Below are 16,152 nucleotides of genomic sequence, written 5' to 3'. Positions count from 1 at the left end.
GCCCGGACATCTGAACACTGCTGCAGTACAATTCCAGGAATGTTGTCACTCCCAGATGCTTTGTGAGGACTCACAGTTTGCAAGCATTGTGCAACATCAGACACGCTTACCGGCTGAAATGTTGAGAAGCTAGATGCAGAGGCTGGACCATGTGGTATATGCAGCTCAGGTGGCCGCATAGGGTCATGCACAATGTCTCCAAACAATTTACTGAGTGACTCAAGCGGCGCTTCAGGTTCTTTCCGTGTCTTCTGTCGGCCTGTGACATCGTTCATGACAGCCCAAAGTTGCCGTTGATCTGATGTATCACATCTCTTAGTGAAGTACAAGTTGCGCAGACTCCTGTCCAACTTCCGTGCTTTGGAGCGAGCTGATCGGTGTGCTTCTTGAAGGTTCTGATCGGTTTTGTCTCGGAGCCAGAGACGATGTGCCCGGTTCCGTTCACGAACACTTGCCACTAACTCATCTGTAATCCAGGGGCAAGGACGTCGAGATTTGCGGCGCCGTTCCCGAAGTGGAGCATGTTTGTCTAGAGTGGTCTGGATTCCCGCAGTGAGTGACGACGCAAGCACATCCACACAGACAGAGTCACAGGTAGTTAGCGTCTTCTCCAGGTCACATGTAAACATATTCCAATCCACTTTGTGCAAACAGCGAGTCTTGCGTAGATGCTGTCCCTTCAAGTGGTGACTTGCTGAAATTGGCAGCCTGGCAAGTATTGCAGAGTGGTCACTGATATCCAAATGTATGGTCTCGCAAACACCCTGGATCGGGGTGGTAGACAAGAATAGATCCAGTAGTGTGGCAGTACTGCTGGTTACTCGGGTAGGAGATGTGACGTGGTTGCGAAGGTTAAACTGGTTGAGCACATGATGCAAAGGAGTCACAGCATGGGCATCATTAAAGTTTACGTTGAAGTCTCCTACTAGCACAGTTGTGGTCTGCGGTCCACTGCAGGCAGTCTCTAGGTTTGACTCCAGCCCATCCCAGTAGCCCGCAGATTCACTAGGTGGTCGATAGCAGCAGCCCAGTAAGACCGTCTCATTGCCTGGTCGACCTGGGGCTAGAATCTCCAGCCACAGCATCTCCAGCTCACACTCGAGGTCACGTCTTCGACGGACTTGCAAGGACGTATGACAGTAGAAGGCAACACCGCCTCCTTGACTTCCTTCCCGATCTTTGCGGAACACACTGAAATGAGGAATGTTTACTTCTCCGTCTGTTACATCGGCTGACAGCCAAGTTTTCGCAACGCCTAGGATGTGTACTGATGTGAGATAAAGTCTTCAATTTCTGCTACTTTTCTCCTAAGGCTACAGACATATTTTAAGAAAGCTACACTGGTCATGATCTAATACGATATGGTGAGTTCGCCAACTGTCATATGCCGGTCGTTGCTCTGGCTGTTACCCATGTCCTCCTGTTCCATGTCCGAGTCGGTCAGTAGCTCATTTCCTGAAAAGTCGACAAGTTATTTTGGCACTCTGAAGGTTTTCCGTCCCTTGGCCACCACAAAGCCTCCCTTGTCATCTGGAGGGCATTGAGCAGTTCCCAGCTCCTTGTTAAGCTGGTCTGGTTTGGCTGATTCCTGACTAGGTGAAGAAACTTGATGTGTCCCAGTTTCAGGTGCTGAAGCTGTACTGCTTGCTGACTGGCTTGTACTCACTGTTGGTTCTGAATTTGCACCCACTGTGTCATCCAGTGTCCCCTGGGCCTGGCCCTGAGTACCCTTCAGCGCGCTGGCTGCTGCATCAGCGTACGGACTGGGCCTCCTGGCCTGGTGGGTGCAGAGTTTGGCGATATGAGTACTGGAGCCACACTTGAAGAACGTGGGAACTTGACCCCTGTGCCAAACGCGCAGTTTCTGACGGGACTCAGACAACATGATGGTGGAGGGTACGATAGCTGTGGGTACTAAGTTTACGAATGTAGTACCAGTTGTGAAGGTGCAGCCTTCCACAGCCTTTGTTTCCCGCTTCGGAACACCAATGACGGATCCAAATTTCTCCATCGCGGACGTAATGGCGGACAGTGGGGTGTCATTCGCTACACCAAATATATGCACGGACACAACTGCTCCATCACCAACTACTAATACTAGTTGTTTTCCTTCAAATTCTAACCCTCTGGACAACACCTCGTCCCTAACGGCAGTGCAGGAAAACGAAACTCTACAGAATCCGCGCCTTCCACTCAGATCCACCTGCTTGATATCATCAGGTCTTACACCACCTGACAGAAGAAATCTGATGAAAAAGGCATGATCCTTCGAGGACCACCCTTCATTCAGCTGAATGGAACAGATTCTAGACATCTTTATAACAGTTCTACACGCACTCTAGCCAGTTTCTACAGAAAAAGATATCACTATCGGAGCTCAAAAGTTTGCTTCCACTCCCGACGCGTACAAAAAGTTAAGCAATCTCCATCATTGACTCTCCTTGCTGTAGTCAGTTACTCCTACAGCACTCTTCTTTCCAATGAAGACTACTGTGCTAGCTATATGTCAATTACTGGGGAGTATCAGGCCGAAACAGCAACCCCACCGATTGATTTACTCCAAAAGTACCTGTGACTATTGGTGACTTTCCTGGCCGGCACTGATAGCTGCACAAAGCACCTCCATTATGCATTTGGTTCACATAAACATTGGTTGTGATTAAGAAAGGAAAAGGACAAAATATTACGAGTTATGACAAACTGTTATGACAAACCTAGCTTTTCCTTTCTTCATCATAACTATATTGGCTCAGCACACCAGTTCAAATAAACATTGGTCTCAATCATTTCTGATGTGACTTCATGGACACACTCATCATCAATTCAACACCCATCAACAGGAATGTTTTGATGTGAGCAGAGATGTCCACAAATGATTCAAAAGAGTTCTTAGTATTGAATACTTGCGCCCATCATATGCCCCTCAACCCACGGGAGGAATATTGCAACATTACTTTGGCTCAAAAAGAATGCAAACTAACCAATCTCGTGCCCAGCACTAAAGCATGTATTGGGGTTTTCCAGCACTAGCTTGTAAACAACTTTGTCAATTGACTTATCACAATGTTGTGCGTGAGATTGCCTCACTTCGTAGTGGATTGTGCATTATACTCAATATAAGTACTTTTTTGATGGATAACGTATAGGAATGTCTGGTTATGTGTGCTACCTGTCCACAGAACGGTAACCTTCCTGTTCATGGCGCTGCCTTTGAAGGGCATCTAGAACTCGTCAAGTATCTACTAGATCTCCGACCTGACACGATGTCTGCAAAGACCGATGTAAGTTGAGCACTCTCTATCGTTGATTCTCCTTAAGGTGGCTCCTACCCCTCGGGTCCAATTTTTTGTTTGAAACGTGGCTACAAACGATTGTACTTTGTTCCGTTGGATATCTAGTGTACGGAGACAAATTTTTATCAAGTTCTACCGGCCGGTTTCACTCGGGGAAGGGGCCAAACATAGCATACCCACAATTGCCAATTTAGGTCAAAAAATACCGGAAAACCACTTTTTTGGCCGTAGCACTGGTAGTTACCCCCTTTTTCTTGATGTCCAACATCAGGACAGTAGTATACTTGCTAAATATCAGCATAAGCTGTTTGGTTTGAGAGACGGGTGACTCTTCTCTCCATCTCCTGCTTCTTGCTCGGGATGATATTGGTCTAAACGTTCAACGGACAGAGTCGGTAACGGACAATGAGTGAGAATAGAGGTTTCAAAGGCCTGAATAAATTCAACTTGGCCTGCTTCAATGTGCGTGGACTAAGTTCTCGGAGTAAACAACACCAAATTATCGAGGACGCGAAAAACTACAAGCTGGACGTTTCCTGCTTGCAGGAGACGAAAGCGCATGAGGGGGTCGACTATTGTCAGGACGGCTACCGCTTGCTGCTGCTTCCTTCAACGAGCCGTCACTACGGGCTCGGTTTCGTTGTGTCACGGCGTCTGTCGGACAAATTTGTTCGTCACTGGGTGGTTTCCGACCGAGTCGCAGTAGCGCAATTCAAAGTAGCTAAAAGCGTCATTTCCGTAGTGAACGTCTACGCGCCAACGTCGAGACTTGTTGCGACGTCGCATGACTATTTGGAGGAGTTTTTTTCTATTTTACGACAGTCATGAGAGGGCGCTCACAGATATTGAATCGTCATCCAGTCTACTGTTTGTAGCTGGGGATTTTAACGCTAAACTGGGCAGACCTAGTGCAGCATTCAACTGCATTGGCCAGCATGGACGCGGACGACGAAACTACACTGGTCTTGCTTTGGCAGAATTCTGTGGGTCCCATCAACTATTTGCTGCCAACACAGCTTTTCAGCACAGAGCATGTCATACCACAACATGGTCAATGACTCGGAGATTAGCATCAGGAATCACGGTCAAGGTGTATAATCAAATTGATTTCGTACTGTGCCAAAATTCCCAGAAGAGCCTTCTTCTGAATGCACGGTCATATGCTGGAACGTCTACCTGTAGCGATCACCGCTTGGTGATTGCTACCTTTGACCTACCAAAATTCTACGTCCTAACGTCACCGAGAAAGTATACCCCGCAAGACAGTCGGAAGAATATGGATGTGCAGCAGTTGACAGGCAGCGCAGAGAGAAGACAGCGCTATCAGGACCAAGTTGAAAAGCATGTTACAACACCACCTCCCCTGGAGAAGGAACACCTTGATGAAGGCTGGACTTCAGTTGCAGGAATGATGCATGCCTCGGGATTGGCAGCTGCGGGAGAACTGAAGCTGACACGGCGTTTTAGACACGGTTGGGATACGGTGATAGAAGAACTCTCGGAAAAGATGAAAAATCTGCGACTCCGCACGATGAACGCTCAGGACACCCGCCAGATACAGAAACTCCGTGAGGAGAGAAACCAAGTCTCGCACCAACTGCGGCGTAGAGCCAAGTAATGTGCATCTGCAGACCTAGACAGAAAAGTATCAGAGATCGAACAGCTGAAGGATGATGCCCGAATTTTCAGAGCTGTACAACAGCTACACAAGAACAGAACCAAGCAGGCCGTTGTGGCTGACCAAGATGGCAGGCTAATAGTCCAACCTGAGGAAATGGCTGAAAAGATAGCAGAGCACTTCCACGCTGCTCTCTCAAATAGCGACCAAGAGAGACTGAGCATGGCTGACTATAACATGGGTGAAATGGAAAAGCCAATCGCGACGATCGAAGTGAGGAGAGCAGCAGCACGGCTAAAGAACAACAAGTCACCTGGGCCAGACAAACTCCCAGCAGAACTATTCAAATATGCGCCTGACAGCCTTTTCACATATCTTGCCGAACTGTACACCATGTGCGTTGAGACAGGACAACACCTGACACTTGGCAGTGGCGAGTTAATCCCGCTGCAGAAGCCAGGAAAACCAAGAGGCCCGGGAAGTAGTCTGAGACCCATTGTTCTGCTCAATGCCCTGCGCAAGGTACTTTCTTTAGTGGTTCTAGCACGAATAACCCCCCGAGTTCAAGCTTATGTATCGCTAATGCAGAGTGGGTTCAGATCGAATAGAAGCACTGCAGATGTAGTATGGGCTCATCGATGGATCGCTGCACGCTGCCAGCACCTGCAGTCCAGTATAAGTATTCTGGGTATCGCCTTTGACACTTTTAGTCGCCGGAAACTCGTCAATGTGTTGCGGTCATTCCTGGAGCCAGATGAGGTGCGCCTGGTCCAGCTCCTGGTTTCAGATACAACACTATCAGCACGCATCAAAAATACCCAAAGCCGACCATTTGCAACAACATCTGGCACCCCACAAGGTGACTCGCTGTCACCCGTGTCATTCATCATCTACCTCGAGACTGCACTGCGCCATGTTTTCTCCTGTATTCCACCTCGACCTAATCTAGACATCACCCTCAACCTGCCGCCGCCCCTAGGTTATGCCGATGATGTGGACTTCGTCAGCACCAGTTCTGAGTACCTGGACTCGATCCTTCCTATTGTTGGCGACTGCCTCGCGGACTGGGACCTGAAAGTTAACCAAGCCAAAACAGAACGCACTACTATCCAGAGGAAGAAGGACCGAGTGGAGGAAGAGTGGAGGCGCACACGCAAGCTTGGATCCCTTATTGGAGACAAAGAGGATGTCGCACGCCGAATCCAGATTGCTTCGGGCACATTCAACAAGATGTGGCCATTGTGGTCACGCGGACATCTGGTCTCCGAAAAGCTACGGGTGAGGCTCTACGAAGCCTTCATCAAGCCTCTGCTGATGTACAACGCAGGCACATGGGGCCTCTCAGACTCTCAGCTGTGTACTCTTGACTTGACATATCGGAGACACCTGAGAGTTGTTGTGGGTATCCGCTACCCACAGATAATCAGCAACGATGACCTCCACCGCAGAACAGAGACACAGCCCCTAACTGTCCTGGTAAAAGCTGCTCGGATGCGACTAGTCGGTCGCATCTGCAGACTGGACAAGGAGTCCCCAGCACAAATGGCCATGACATCATACTTCCGGCAAACAAAGGACGAGAAAAAATTCCGTGGCCGGCCGCCTTCCACACTCCCAACAATACTGAGAACAGACCTCGCAACAAAGGGAATGAAGCTGCAGACAGATAAAGATCTCTCACACATCAGGGACCTGGCAGAGGACAGAGCAGTATGGCGGCAGCTTTTCCGCACCTGAGCCTGCAGAGGAATGCCCGGATTTGCCCAAACGGAACATGACATGATGTATGGTGAATTCAATGGACAATCTGATATATTTCTTCAATATCCTTTGCCTCCTGTTTCTTTTTTCCTGCCTTCGACCCCGCTGCTCTGTCACCCTTCCCTCGCTTTCTCTTGTCCTTACTGTCTTTTGACTTGTTGAGCGGCCTGAGCGAATGCTAGGGGTGGATGTGTATTATGTCGATTTGTTGATTTTTGTGGTAACACACCCTGATGCAAACGCGGAGAGGCAAATAATAATAAGCTGTAGAAGTGGGTAGAATTCTGCTAGAAGGTGACCTTTTTTCTCTTTTCGGAATCATCCCATTTCAGCGCATACGTCCCACATATTAGCCCCGCCCATATTTGACACTGGACTTGCACTGTATTCGATGGTTATGCTATCATAACCTAATAATGGTACTGTGTAGCAAGTTTGAGCAGGTTCTACCGAAGGTAACTCGTGAAATAAAACTTTGAAGTTTCAAGTGATGCCAAATTTCAAGAATCAGCACATTGCACTGGGACATTGTCCAACGCCTTAGAACCCCTAACTCCACCATATGACAGATACGTGTCTTGCAACATCTTCTGAACATAGTAGTAGAGCTTTGGATCAAGTTTTAGCAGTTTCCACCGAAGCTAACTACCAAAATAGAACTTTGAAGTCGCCCACATACTAAATGCCATAGCTGAACATGTACATTGAGTGTATGGTCTAAAGGTTTTCACAACTAGCTCCAATGCGGCAGATACGTGTCTTACATTACTTGATTGCAACATCTTCAGAACATAGTAGTAGAGCTTTGGATCAAGTTTAGACAGTTTCTACCGAAGCAAACTACCAAAATAGAACTTTGAAGTCGCCCACATACTAAATGCCATATGAGCCGCAATCAGCGAAAACGACCCTTAGGCCGATTCCACACTACACCAAATCCTGTCTAAAAAGCCATTTTTCAGGCACTTTTCAGGCAAGTTGCCATGGCGATCACTTTGAGAAACGCGCGAAAGTGAAAAGTGCTTGTTGTCTACAAAGCAACACCAGCACCCTCTTTCAAGGCAACTTTTTACCTTTTCAGGACACTTTTCTGACTTTTCTTCAGCCTTTCGATTTTTTTCCGAATGTGTTCCCTGTCGCATCTTTCAGTTGTGCATGTGGTGAGTTGTGAGCTGTCAACAATGCCTAGGGTCATTGTTGGTACGACCAAGTCATCCCGCAGATCTCCACTAGTAACTTGCTCAGTTTAGACCAAGACATGAATAACCTTGGGTAGTAGTAAACCTAGGTGCTGTTGTGCACATGTCTGTACTGTTCCCCGGCTCTCAGTTACCTCAGCCTGCTCATGACTACTGTGTGTTGTGTCTTGTTGATGTCCCTATTCATAACTGCTGCATTGCCTTTCATACTACACCCGCTGGTTTCTCATGCTATTCATCCTTGCTCACGCTAGACTAGACGTCTGCGTAGGGACAGCATGCTGGTGTGCTGCATGCATTCTTTGCTAGTTCCATGCATAGTTCTTTGCCCTACTGTGGTGGGATGGTCGTCCCGTGCAGCCGCAATGATCAGCTGCGCTACGGAAGTTCAGTTCCGGCAAACATGCGTGCGGATTTGCATTTTGCTGCTTGATTTTGATTTATTTGTAGTTAGTGCAAGGAAAGAGCTTGCTGGTGCAGTTGTTGTGTTCTTTGTCTTTGGCTGTTTCTGTTACTACCAGGTAGTAGGTAGCCTTTTTGAAGTATTGCAATCAGTTTGCAATGGATACAGTCTTCTCCTAGTGATAATATTCTATAAACCTCAGACTCTGTGTTGTGAGTGAGAATACCGGCGCAAACATTGGTCCTTCGAGCCGGATCGCGAATGGCGGAGGAACAAAGAACGAGTGCTCGTTCAACCAAGGGAGTTGCTCCCAGGCGACTGGGGTTTGAGGACGAAGAGAGTGCGACCAGTCCAAGAACCAGCTTCAACAGGCAGACACCGTCGCTCGCATCAAGCCGCACGTCAGGAAGTGCGCCATCAGTGATGGAAGCAAGGTGCGCCCTGCTAGAAGCGAGAAAGAGGGTCACAGAGGCGGAGGCTGACCTGGCCAGCTTGAATCTCGAGAGGGCGTCCAGACGCTCTGGCACACCGAAGTCTTCATCGCCCGCGATGAGAGAGGAAGTGTTCGAGGAAGAGCGACGATCTGAAATGCAAGCGCCCACAGCTGCAAATGGCAGCGATGAGGTGAGCGTGTTGTACCCTGCTAAATCCGTACAGTCAGGGCAAACTAGTGACCCGGCCTTGATAGACCTGAGTGCAGATAGTGTCTGCGACCCACGTACAGTCAAGTCCCGTTCTACAAGCGGTAGGACAGTAGAGCGACTTCAAGGAGTTGGCAAAAACTCAGTTTTAGTGTCAGACTCAGTAAGTACCGGTACACAGCGCACGGAGCAGGTAGAGCAAGGTACTAGTGCCTCTTCACACATTCCGTACAGCATGGCAGAACGCGCAGATGCCACACCGCTAGCTCTAGCGCCATCAGCGCTCCAAGCACTGCAGGGTAGTCCTGAACCTGTGAATCTCCCTGAGCAGTCAGCTGTAACCGCACACAATGCACAGTCACAGGCCAACGAAGACGACACACTCAGTCACGCACACCGGATGATTGATTGCCTGCAGCAAAGTTTACAACAGTCTGCTGACGAAATTCATGAGAAGGATCTTGTCGTACAACACCTTCAGTCTGAATTGCGGCGAACACGTCGCGAGCTAGACCTCCACAAGAGCACAGCTCAAGCTGAGAACAGCGACTTGTATGATTGCAACACCGAACTGCGGGCTGAACTCGACAAGATGAAGCGCGTATCGGAGCAGCGCAAGGTAGAGTTCGAGGCGATGGCTTGCCAGAGACAGCGGTCACGCGAAGAACTCCAGGAGATCGAGGAGCAGGCTGCGCGCGCGGAGGGTGACAAGGATCACCTACGTGAGCTCCTGAGTCAAGCCAGGCAATCTGCGGAGCAGCAGCAAAGGAAAGCTGACCAGTGGCGCCAGCTGTTCCTAGAGGAATGCGCAGCGCGAGGTAGCCCTGCAGACCGGGCAGTCGAACAGAGACGTGATACCGTGACTGACACGAGTAGTCCTGGTAACGATGCTCGATTCCACGCCGTCCACGAGTACGAGCCTCGACCTGCAGAACTCAGGGGAGCGAGGTCTGTGGACAAGTCATCGTCATACCACCGCCGGACTCCAGCTGAGTACCACCAACCCGTCCCGAAAGATACTGAGGATGTGGAGTCCCTTGGCGACAAGGCTGAGCCGACACAACACCTGCCGCCCGCAGCACGCGCTAGGGACCAGCCAATCGCAGATGAAGAGCACACCCCGGCCCAGGCCGCTCAGACTTCAGTGGTGACAGCTGTCAGCCAGCTTGCGGAAGCCTTGGCCGGACACCTGACGACAGCTACGCAGAGACATGGCTCCCAAGATACTGGCAGTGACCTTCACAAGATAGTCGCCCGACAGTCCACCGCAAAGGACCTCCCAGAGTTTAACGGCGACCCGGCGTCCTGGCCGATGTTCCGCCATATGTTCACGTCATCGACGAGTGAATGCAAATTCTCCAATGCGGAGAATATGGCCAGGCTACAGAAAGCCCTCAAAGGGAAGGCTAAGGACACCGTCAAAGCCATGCTCATCGTACCTGATAACGTCGATCGTGTCATGCAGACTCTGGAAATGCGGTTCGGGCAGCCAGAGCAGGTGATACAGACCATAATTGACGGCGTCAAGAAACTGAAGCCAGCTGGAGAAGAGGACTTCGAGGCCCTCATCGACACGGCAAATGCGGTCGGCAACCTCGTCGCAACAATGCAGCTCATGAACGATACCGGACATCTCACAAATCCCACCCTGCGGCAGGAAGTGATCATGAAACTCCCCAACAGCCTGAAGCGGCAATGGGGGGAGTTCGTCCATACCCAACAGACCGGAGTGACCCTGGCAACACTCTCCGAATGGCTATCACAACGAGCGGACGCTATCAGCCACGTCAGAAGACTCACCGCCACTGACAGAGCTGAAAAGCCGCCATCTGGCAGGCGACCAGGCGGCCTCCGTGGGAACACCTTCACCGCACGAGAAGAACAATGCGGTTTCTGCTAGAAAGCCGGACACTCCGCTGCCAACTGCAACACCTTGAAGAAGGCCCTAGTCAAGGACAGGTGGAAGTGGATCAAGAATGAGAACCGCTGCTTCGTCTGTTTTGGCTGTGGACACCAAGTCAGGGACTGCCCGAAGAAAGCACGGTGCGGACGTGACGGGTGCGAAAGGCTACACCACCGACTCCTCCATCTGCCGCAACCGAGCACGCAGGAGAGGACGGGGGACCAGCCAGCGCCGTGCAACGCAACTCAACGACCTACCAGTGGGAGGGTGATACTGCGCACAGTACCCATCAACGTCACAGGCACGAAAGGGACGGTACACACGTTCGCTCTGCTCGACGAAGCATCTACAGTCACGTTGCTTGACGCTAGCCGAGCCAAGGAGATCGGCGCCAAGGGGACGCACTGCCCGCTGACACTGACCTGGACGGACGACACCAGCCAGACTGACAACAACTCCAGGAAGGTGGAGGTTTCGGTGTTCGGAAGCGGGCAGGAGTTCTACCTGAACGATGTACGAACCGTTACACTGGATCTACCCAAGCAAGACCTCGAAGTCAACAGCACCTGCCAGCACTGGAAACAATTCCGAGACGCTGATCTGACAGTGGAGGATATGCAGAAGCCCAGAATGCTCATCGGGCAGGACAATTGTGACCTGATCATGCCCCGAGAGTGGGTCGAGGGACCGCCCGGATCGCCGGTAGCCACGCGGTGCAAGCTAGGCTGGGCAATCCACGGCAGAGTCGATGACCTCAGCACCGAAAACGCCCACAGCAGCCTGTCAGCGCAAATCAAAGATGGCTGCTTCGATGACGACCTACATCTGCTCGTCAAGTCTTTCTTCACCACAGACTCGTTTGGTGTCAAGGTCACCAGCACTAAGATCCGGTCCCGACAGGAAGCGCGAGCTGAGAGGATCATGGAATCGACCACCAGACGAGTCGAAGACCGCTGGGAAACCGGACTCCTGTGGAGAGAGAGTGGCATACTCCTACCAGAGAGCAAGCCCATGGCCCTTCGGCGGCTGTTCTCCATCGAGCGAAAGATGGACAGGGATCAAGTCTTCGCTGACGCGTACTGCAGTAAGATCGAACAGTACCTGGCTGCCGGTTATGCCTTCAAGCTGACACCAGAAGAGGAGACAGCATTCCACGAGCGCAAGTGGTACCAGCCGCACTTTGGTGTCACGAACCCGAACAAACCAGGGAAGCTGCGACTAGTCTTCGACGCGGCAGCCTCAAGCAACGGCGTGAGCCTAAACGACGCCCTGGTTCCGGGTCCGGATCTGCTGAATTCTCTCACCGGCGTTCTATTCAAGTTCAGGGAGCACCGTATTGCCTTCGCCGGCGATATACAGCAGATGTTCCACCAGGTACAGATTCGGGAAGAAGATCAACCATCCCAACGCTTCCTTTGGCGAGGCATGAAACGTGACAGAGAGCCGGACGCGTACCAAATGAAGGCGATGACGTTCTGAGCGGTATGCTCGCCTGCCTCGGCCCAGTTCGTGATGCGGAGGAATGCTGAGGAGTTCAGGGACAACCACGAAGAAGCTGTCAACGCAATCAACCGCAAGCACTACATGGACGACTACTTCGATTCAACGCCAACAGTGGAAACAGCTGTCGCTAGAGCGCTTCAAGTCGTCAAGATCCACAAAGCCGGCGGGTTCACCATTCGTAGCTGGGTAAGCAACTCGTCAGAGGTCCTAGCAAGCGTGCCACCCGAGCTCAGGTCCGACAGCGCTCTCACGATCGACAGCGGTGAAACGGCCACCCCGACCGAGAAGACCCTTGGCCTCAAATGGATGCCGCGGGAGGACATCTTCAGCTTCAAGCTAAGTGCACGACTGGTGACACAAGAAGCAGAAGTGACGCAGCCGACAAAGGGACATGTGCTACGCATGTGCATGTCAGTATTTGATCCGCTTGGCTACCTGGCATTTCACACGGTATCGGCAAAGGTACTTCTCCAGCGGATATGGCGCACCGGAGTCAGCTGGGACCAGCCGCTACCGGATGACCTCGTGACACGCTGGAAAGAGTGGTGGCAAATGCTACTCAAGCTGAGCGAGCTGTCTGTGCCACGCCCCTACAGTGAAGATATGACCAAGAGAGCCCAAGTTCAACTACACGTCTTTGGAGACGCCAGCGAGTCGGCCTTTGCGGCTGCAGCCTACCTCAGAGTCACCTTCGCCGACGGGAGTGCCCAGGTCGCTTTCGTGCTGGGAAAAACACGTGTAGCGCCATTAAAACCACTCTCCATTCCAAGACTTGAGCTACAAGCAGCTGTCATGGCCAGCCGCATGACCAAGACGATCAAGTCCGAACATGACATCAGCATCGACAGCGTCACTTTGTGGACTGACTCCGTAACAGCGCTACGGTGGATACAGGCCGATGCCCGACGTTTCAAGCCGTTCGTGGCTCATCGGGTTGGAGAGATTACGGAAGTGACCGATGTAAGCCAGTGGCGCTGGGTGCCGACCGATGAGAACCCAGCTGATGCAGCAACCCGTCCACGTAACGACAGCGGATTGGCTGAGAAATGGCTGAAGGGACCCGACTTCCTGAGACACCCAGAGTCGGAGTGGCCAGTTGAAAAGCCCGGAGCAGCTACACCACGCGAAGATGACAGCGTCGAGCTGAAGAACGAGTTCAAGGCGACCGCTCGGGAGGCACCAACACTCGCTCTACCTGAGATCGAGAGGTACTCATCTTGGAACAAGCTTGTGAGAACGACTGCATGGGTGGTCAGGTACATCAGGAATCTGCGGGCCTCAGCGACAGGAAAGCCACCAGTTGCAGGCGAACTTCGCCCATCGGAGTTCCGGCGAGCCCAAGAGCTCTGGTGGTTGCGCTGCCAGGCCGATGCCTTTCCGACAGAGCTCCTGGACCTGCGGAAGACGGGAAGCGTCGCGACGAGCAGCACCTTGTGCACACTGTCGCCGCGTATCGATGAAGCCGGGCTGATCCGCATGGCAGGCAGAATCAGAACGGCCCCGGCTGGCAGCCTGGTGGAGCTGGACCCGGTGATTCTACCTCCAAAACACCCGTTCACCCGCCTACTGCTCCAGCAGACTCACGAATGGTGCGGGCACAACGGACAAGCGCACATGACCAACGAGATACGCCGAAGCTACTGGATCCCGACCTTGCGAGCTGTAGTGCGTCGAACATGGACGGAATGCCAAAAGTGCAAGAACGACCGGGCGCAGCCGGTGGTTCCTCAGATGGGCGCCCTCCCAGACAGCCGACTTGCAGCTTTCGTCCGACCGTTCACACACTGCGGTCTCGACTATTTCGGACCCATGGAGGTAACCATTGGACGCCGGCACAAGAAGCGGTATGGTGCGCTATTCACGTGCCTCACCACCAGGGCAATACACCTCGAACTTGCCCGAGATCTCACCACGGACAGCGCTATCATGGCCATCCGCCGAATGGCTAGCAGGCGAGGACAACCAGGCATCATCTACTCGGATAACGGCACCAATTTCCGTGGTGCGGACTCGGAACTTCGCAAAGCTGTCCAGGACTTCGACCACACCAAGATTCAAGGACACTTGACACCGAAGGGTACAGAATGGAGGTTCAACCCACCCGCTGCTCCGCACATGGGCGGAGCGTGGGAACGTCTTGTGCGCTCAGTGAAGACAGCTCTGAAGGCGGTACTGACAGCACGAGCGCCCCGTGAAGATGTGCTGGTCACCCTGCTTGCTGAAGTAGAGTCGCTCCTGAACAGCCGCCCGCTGACCCACGTGTCTTGCGACGCAACAGACGAAGACAGCCTCACACCAAACCATTTTCTCCTCGGTACGCCCTCCAACCATCAAGCACCTGGCGAATTTGATGAGGCTGAGCTGTGCATGAGGAAGCAGTGGCGGATTGTGCAAGTGCTAGCCGATCACTTCTGGAGGAGGTGGCTGCGTGAATACCTGCCGACGTTGACAAGGAGGACCAAGTGGCATCAGCGACAGCAGAAAGAGGTCAAGGTCAATGACATAGTCGTGATTGCCGACAGAGACCTACCCAGAGGCAGCTGGCCGAAAGGTACCATTACGGCCGTCTATCCCGGCACCGATGGACATGTCAGAGTGGCCGACGTCAAGACAGCGTCCGGGACATACCGCAGGCCGGTGTCAAAGATCTGTGTGCTGGACGTTCTGAATGAGGGTGACGCTTGAAGACGTCACCGGGGGGAGGATGTTGGTACGACCAAGTCATCCCGCAGATCTCCACTAGTAACTTGCTCAGTTTAGACCAAGACATGAATAACCTTGGGTAGTAGTAAACCTAGGTGCTGTTGTGCACATGTCTGTACTGTTCCCCGGCTCTCAGTTACCTCAGCCTGCTCATGACTACTGTGTGTTGTGTCTTGTTGATGTCCCTATTCATAACTGCTGCATTGCCTTTCATACTACACCCGCTGGTTTCTCATGCTATTCATCCTTGCTCACGCTAGACTAGACGTCTGCGTAGGAACAGCATGCTGGTATGCTGCATGCATTCTTTGCTAGTTCCATGCATAGTTCTTTGCCCTACTGTGGTGGGATGGTCGTCCCGTGCAGCCGCAATGATCAGCTGCGCTACGGAAGTTCAGTTCCGGCAAACATCCGTGCGGATTTGCATTTTGCTGCTTGATTTTGATGTATTTGTAGTTAGTGCAAGGAAAGAGCTTGCTGGTGCAGTTGTTGTGTTCTTTGTCTTTGGCTGTTTCTGTTACTACCAGGTAGTAGCTAGCCTTTTTGAAGTATTGCAATCAGTTTGCAATGGATACAGTCTTCTCCTAGTGATAATATTCTATAAACCTCAGACTCTGTGTTGTGAGTGAGAATACCGGCGCAAACAGTCATGTTTAGCCAGGAGCTTGAGGACAAGCTGATCGAGCTTTGGAGTGGACATTTGAGGCAACCTCCGGGCGGTACAGTTCGCAGGAGCTACGCAGGAGGAGATCGCCATCAAGCTGAATTTTGTTTGCTGAACAGCTCCGGGAGGCGGCAATCTACACTGCGTCGATCGTCCATTCCAAAATCGACAACATGAACACGAAGGCGAAAGGACTGTACGAGACATACACAACCAAAACTGCCACCGGAATGCCTGTTGGCGAGGTTGACAAATATTCGACCTGTGATCTGGAATCCGCCTACACAGCGCGCTAGCGTGGTCAAATTTCAAGATTGGGCACGCGAAAATGGGTGATATTCGAGGATTTGGACCATCAAAGAGCCTCTCCACTACCGCCGTTGCTAGATCATGCACAGGAAAGCCTCACAGTCTAGCCTTCAAAGCAAAGTCCCGTGATCGACACTTGTAGGTGTGAATGCAGC

General features: G+C 51.8%; 2 protein-coding genes across 2 annotated transcripts; both read left to right on the top strand.

Moving 5' to 3' along the window:
• The first annotated feature begins 5,493 nt into the window (after window positions 1-5,493).
• Window positions 5,494-6,648, top strand: LOC135826684 (uncharacterized). The gene has a single exon (XM_065339285.1). It carries the CDS (start codon window positions 5,494-5,496, stop codon window positions 6,646-6,648), a length of 1,155 nt encoding a protein of 384 aa, XP_065195357.1.
• Window positions 6,649-12,330: 5,682 nt separating this feature from the next.
• LOC135826682 (uncharacterized) lies at window positions 12,331-15,006 on the top strand. Its single transcript, XM_065339283.1, has one exon. It carries the CDS (start codon window positions 12,331-12,333, stop codon window positions 15,004-15,006), a length of 2,676 nt encoding a protein of 891 aa, XP_065195355.1.
• Window positions 15,007-16,152: the final 1,146 nt, after the last annotated feature.

This window comes from Sycon ciliatum, chromosome 10 (assembly GCF_964019385.1).
Source record: "Sycon ciliatum chromosome 10, ocSycCili1.1, whole genome shotgun sequence".
NCBI classification, from domain to species: Eukaryota; Metazoa; Porifera; class Calcarea; order Leucosolenida; family Sycettidae; genus Sycon; species Sycon ciliatum.
This window is presented reverse-complemented; position numbering and strand designations above follow the sequence as displayed.

Bases quoted from the DNA above. Each gene is read 5' to 3' on its own strand.
- LOC135826684 (XM_065339285.1), top strand. From the start codon at position 5,494: ATGCAGAGTGGGTTCAGATCGAATAGAAGCACTGCAGATGTAGTATGG.
- LOC135826682 (XM_065339283.1), top strand. From the start codon at position 12,331: ATGCGGAGGAATGCTGAGGAGTTCAGGGACAACCACGAAGAAGCTGTC.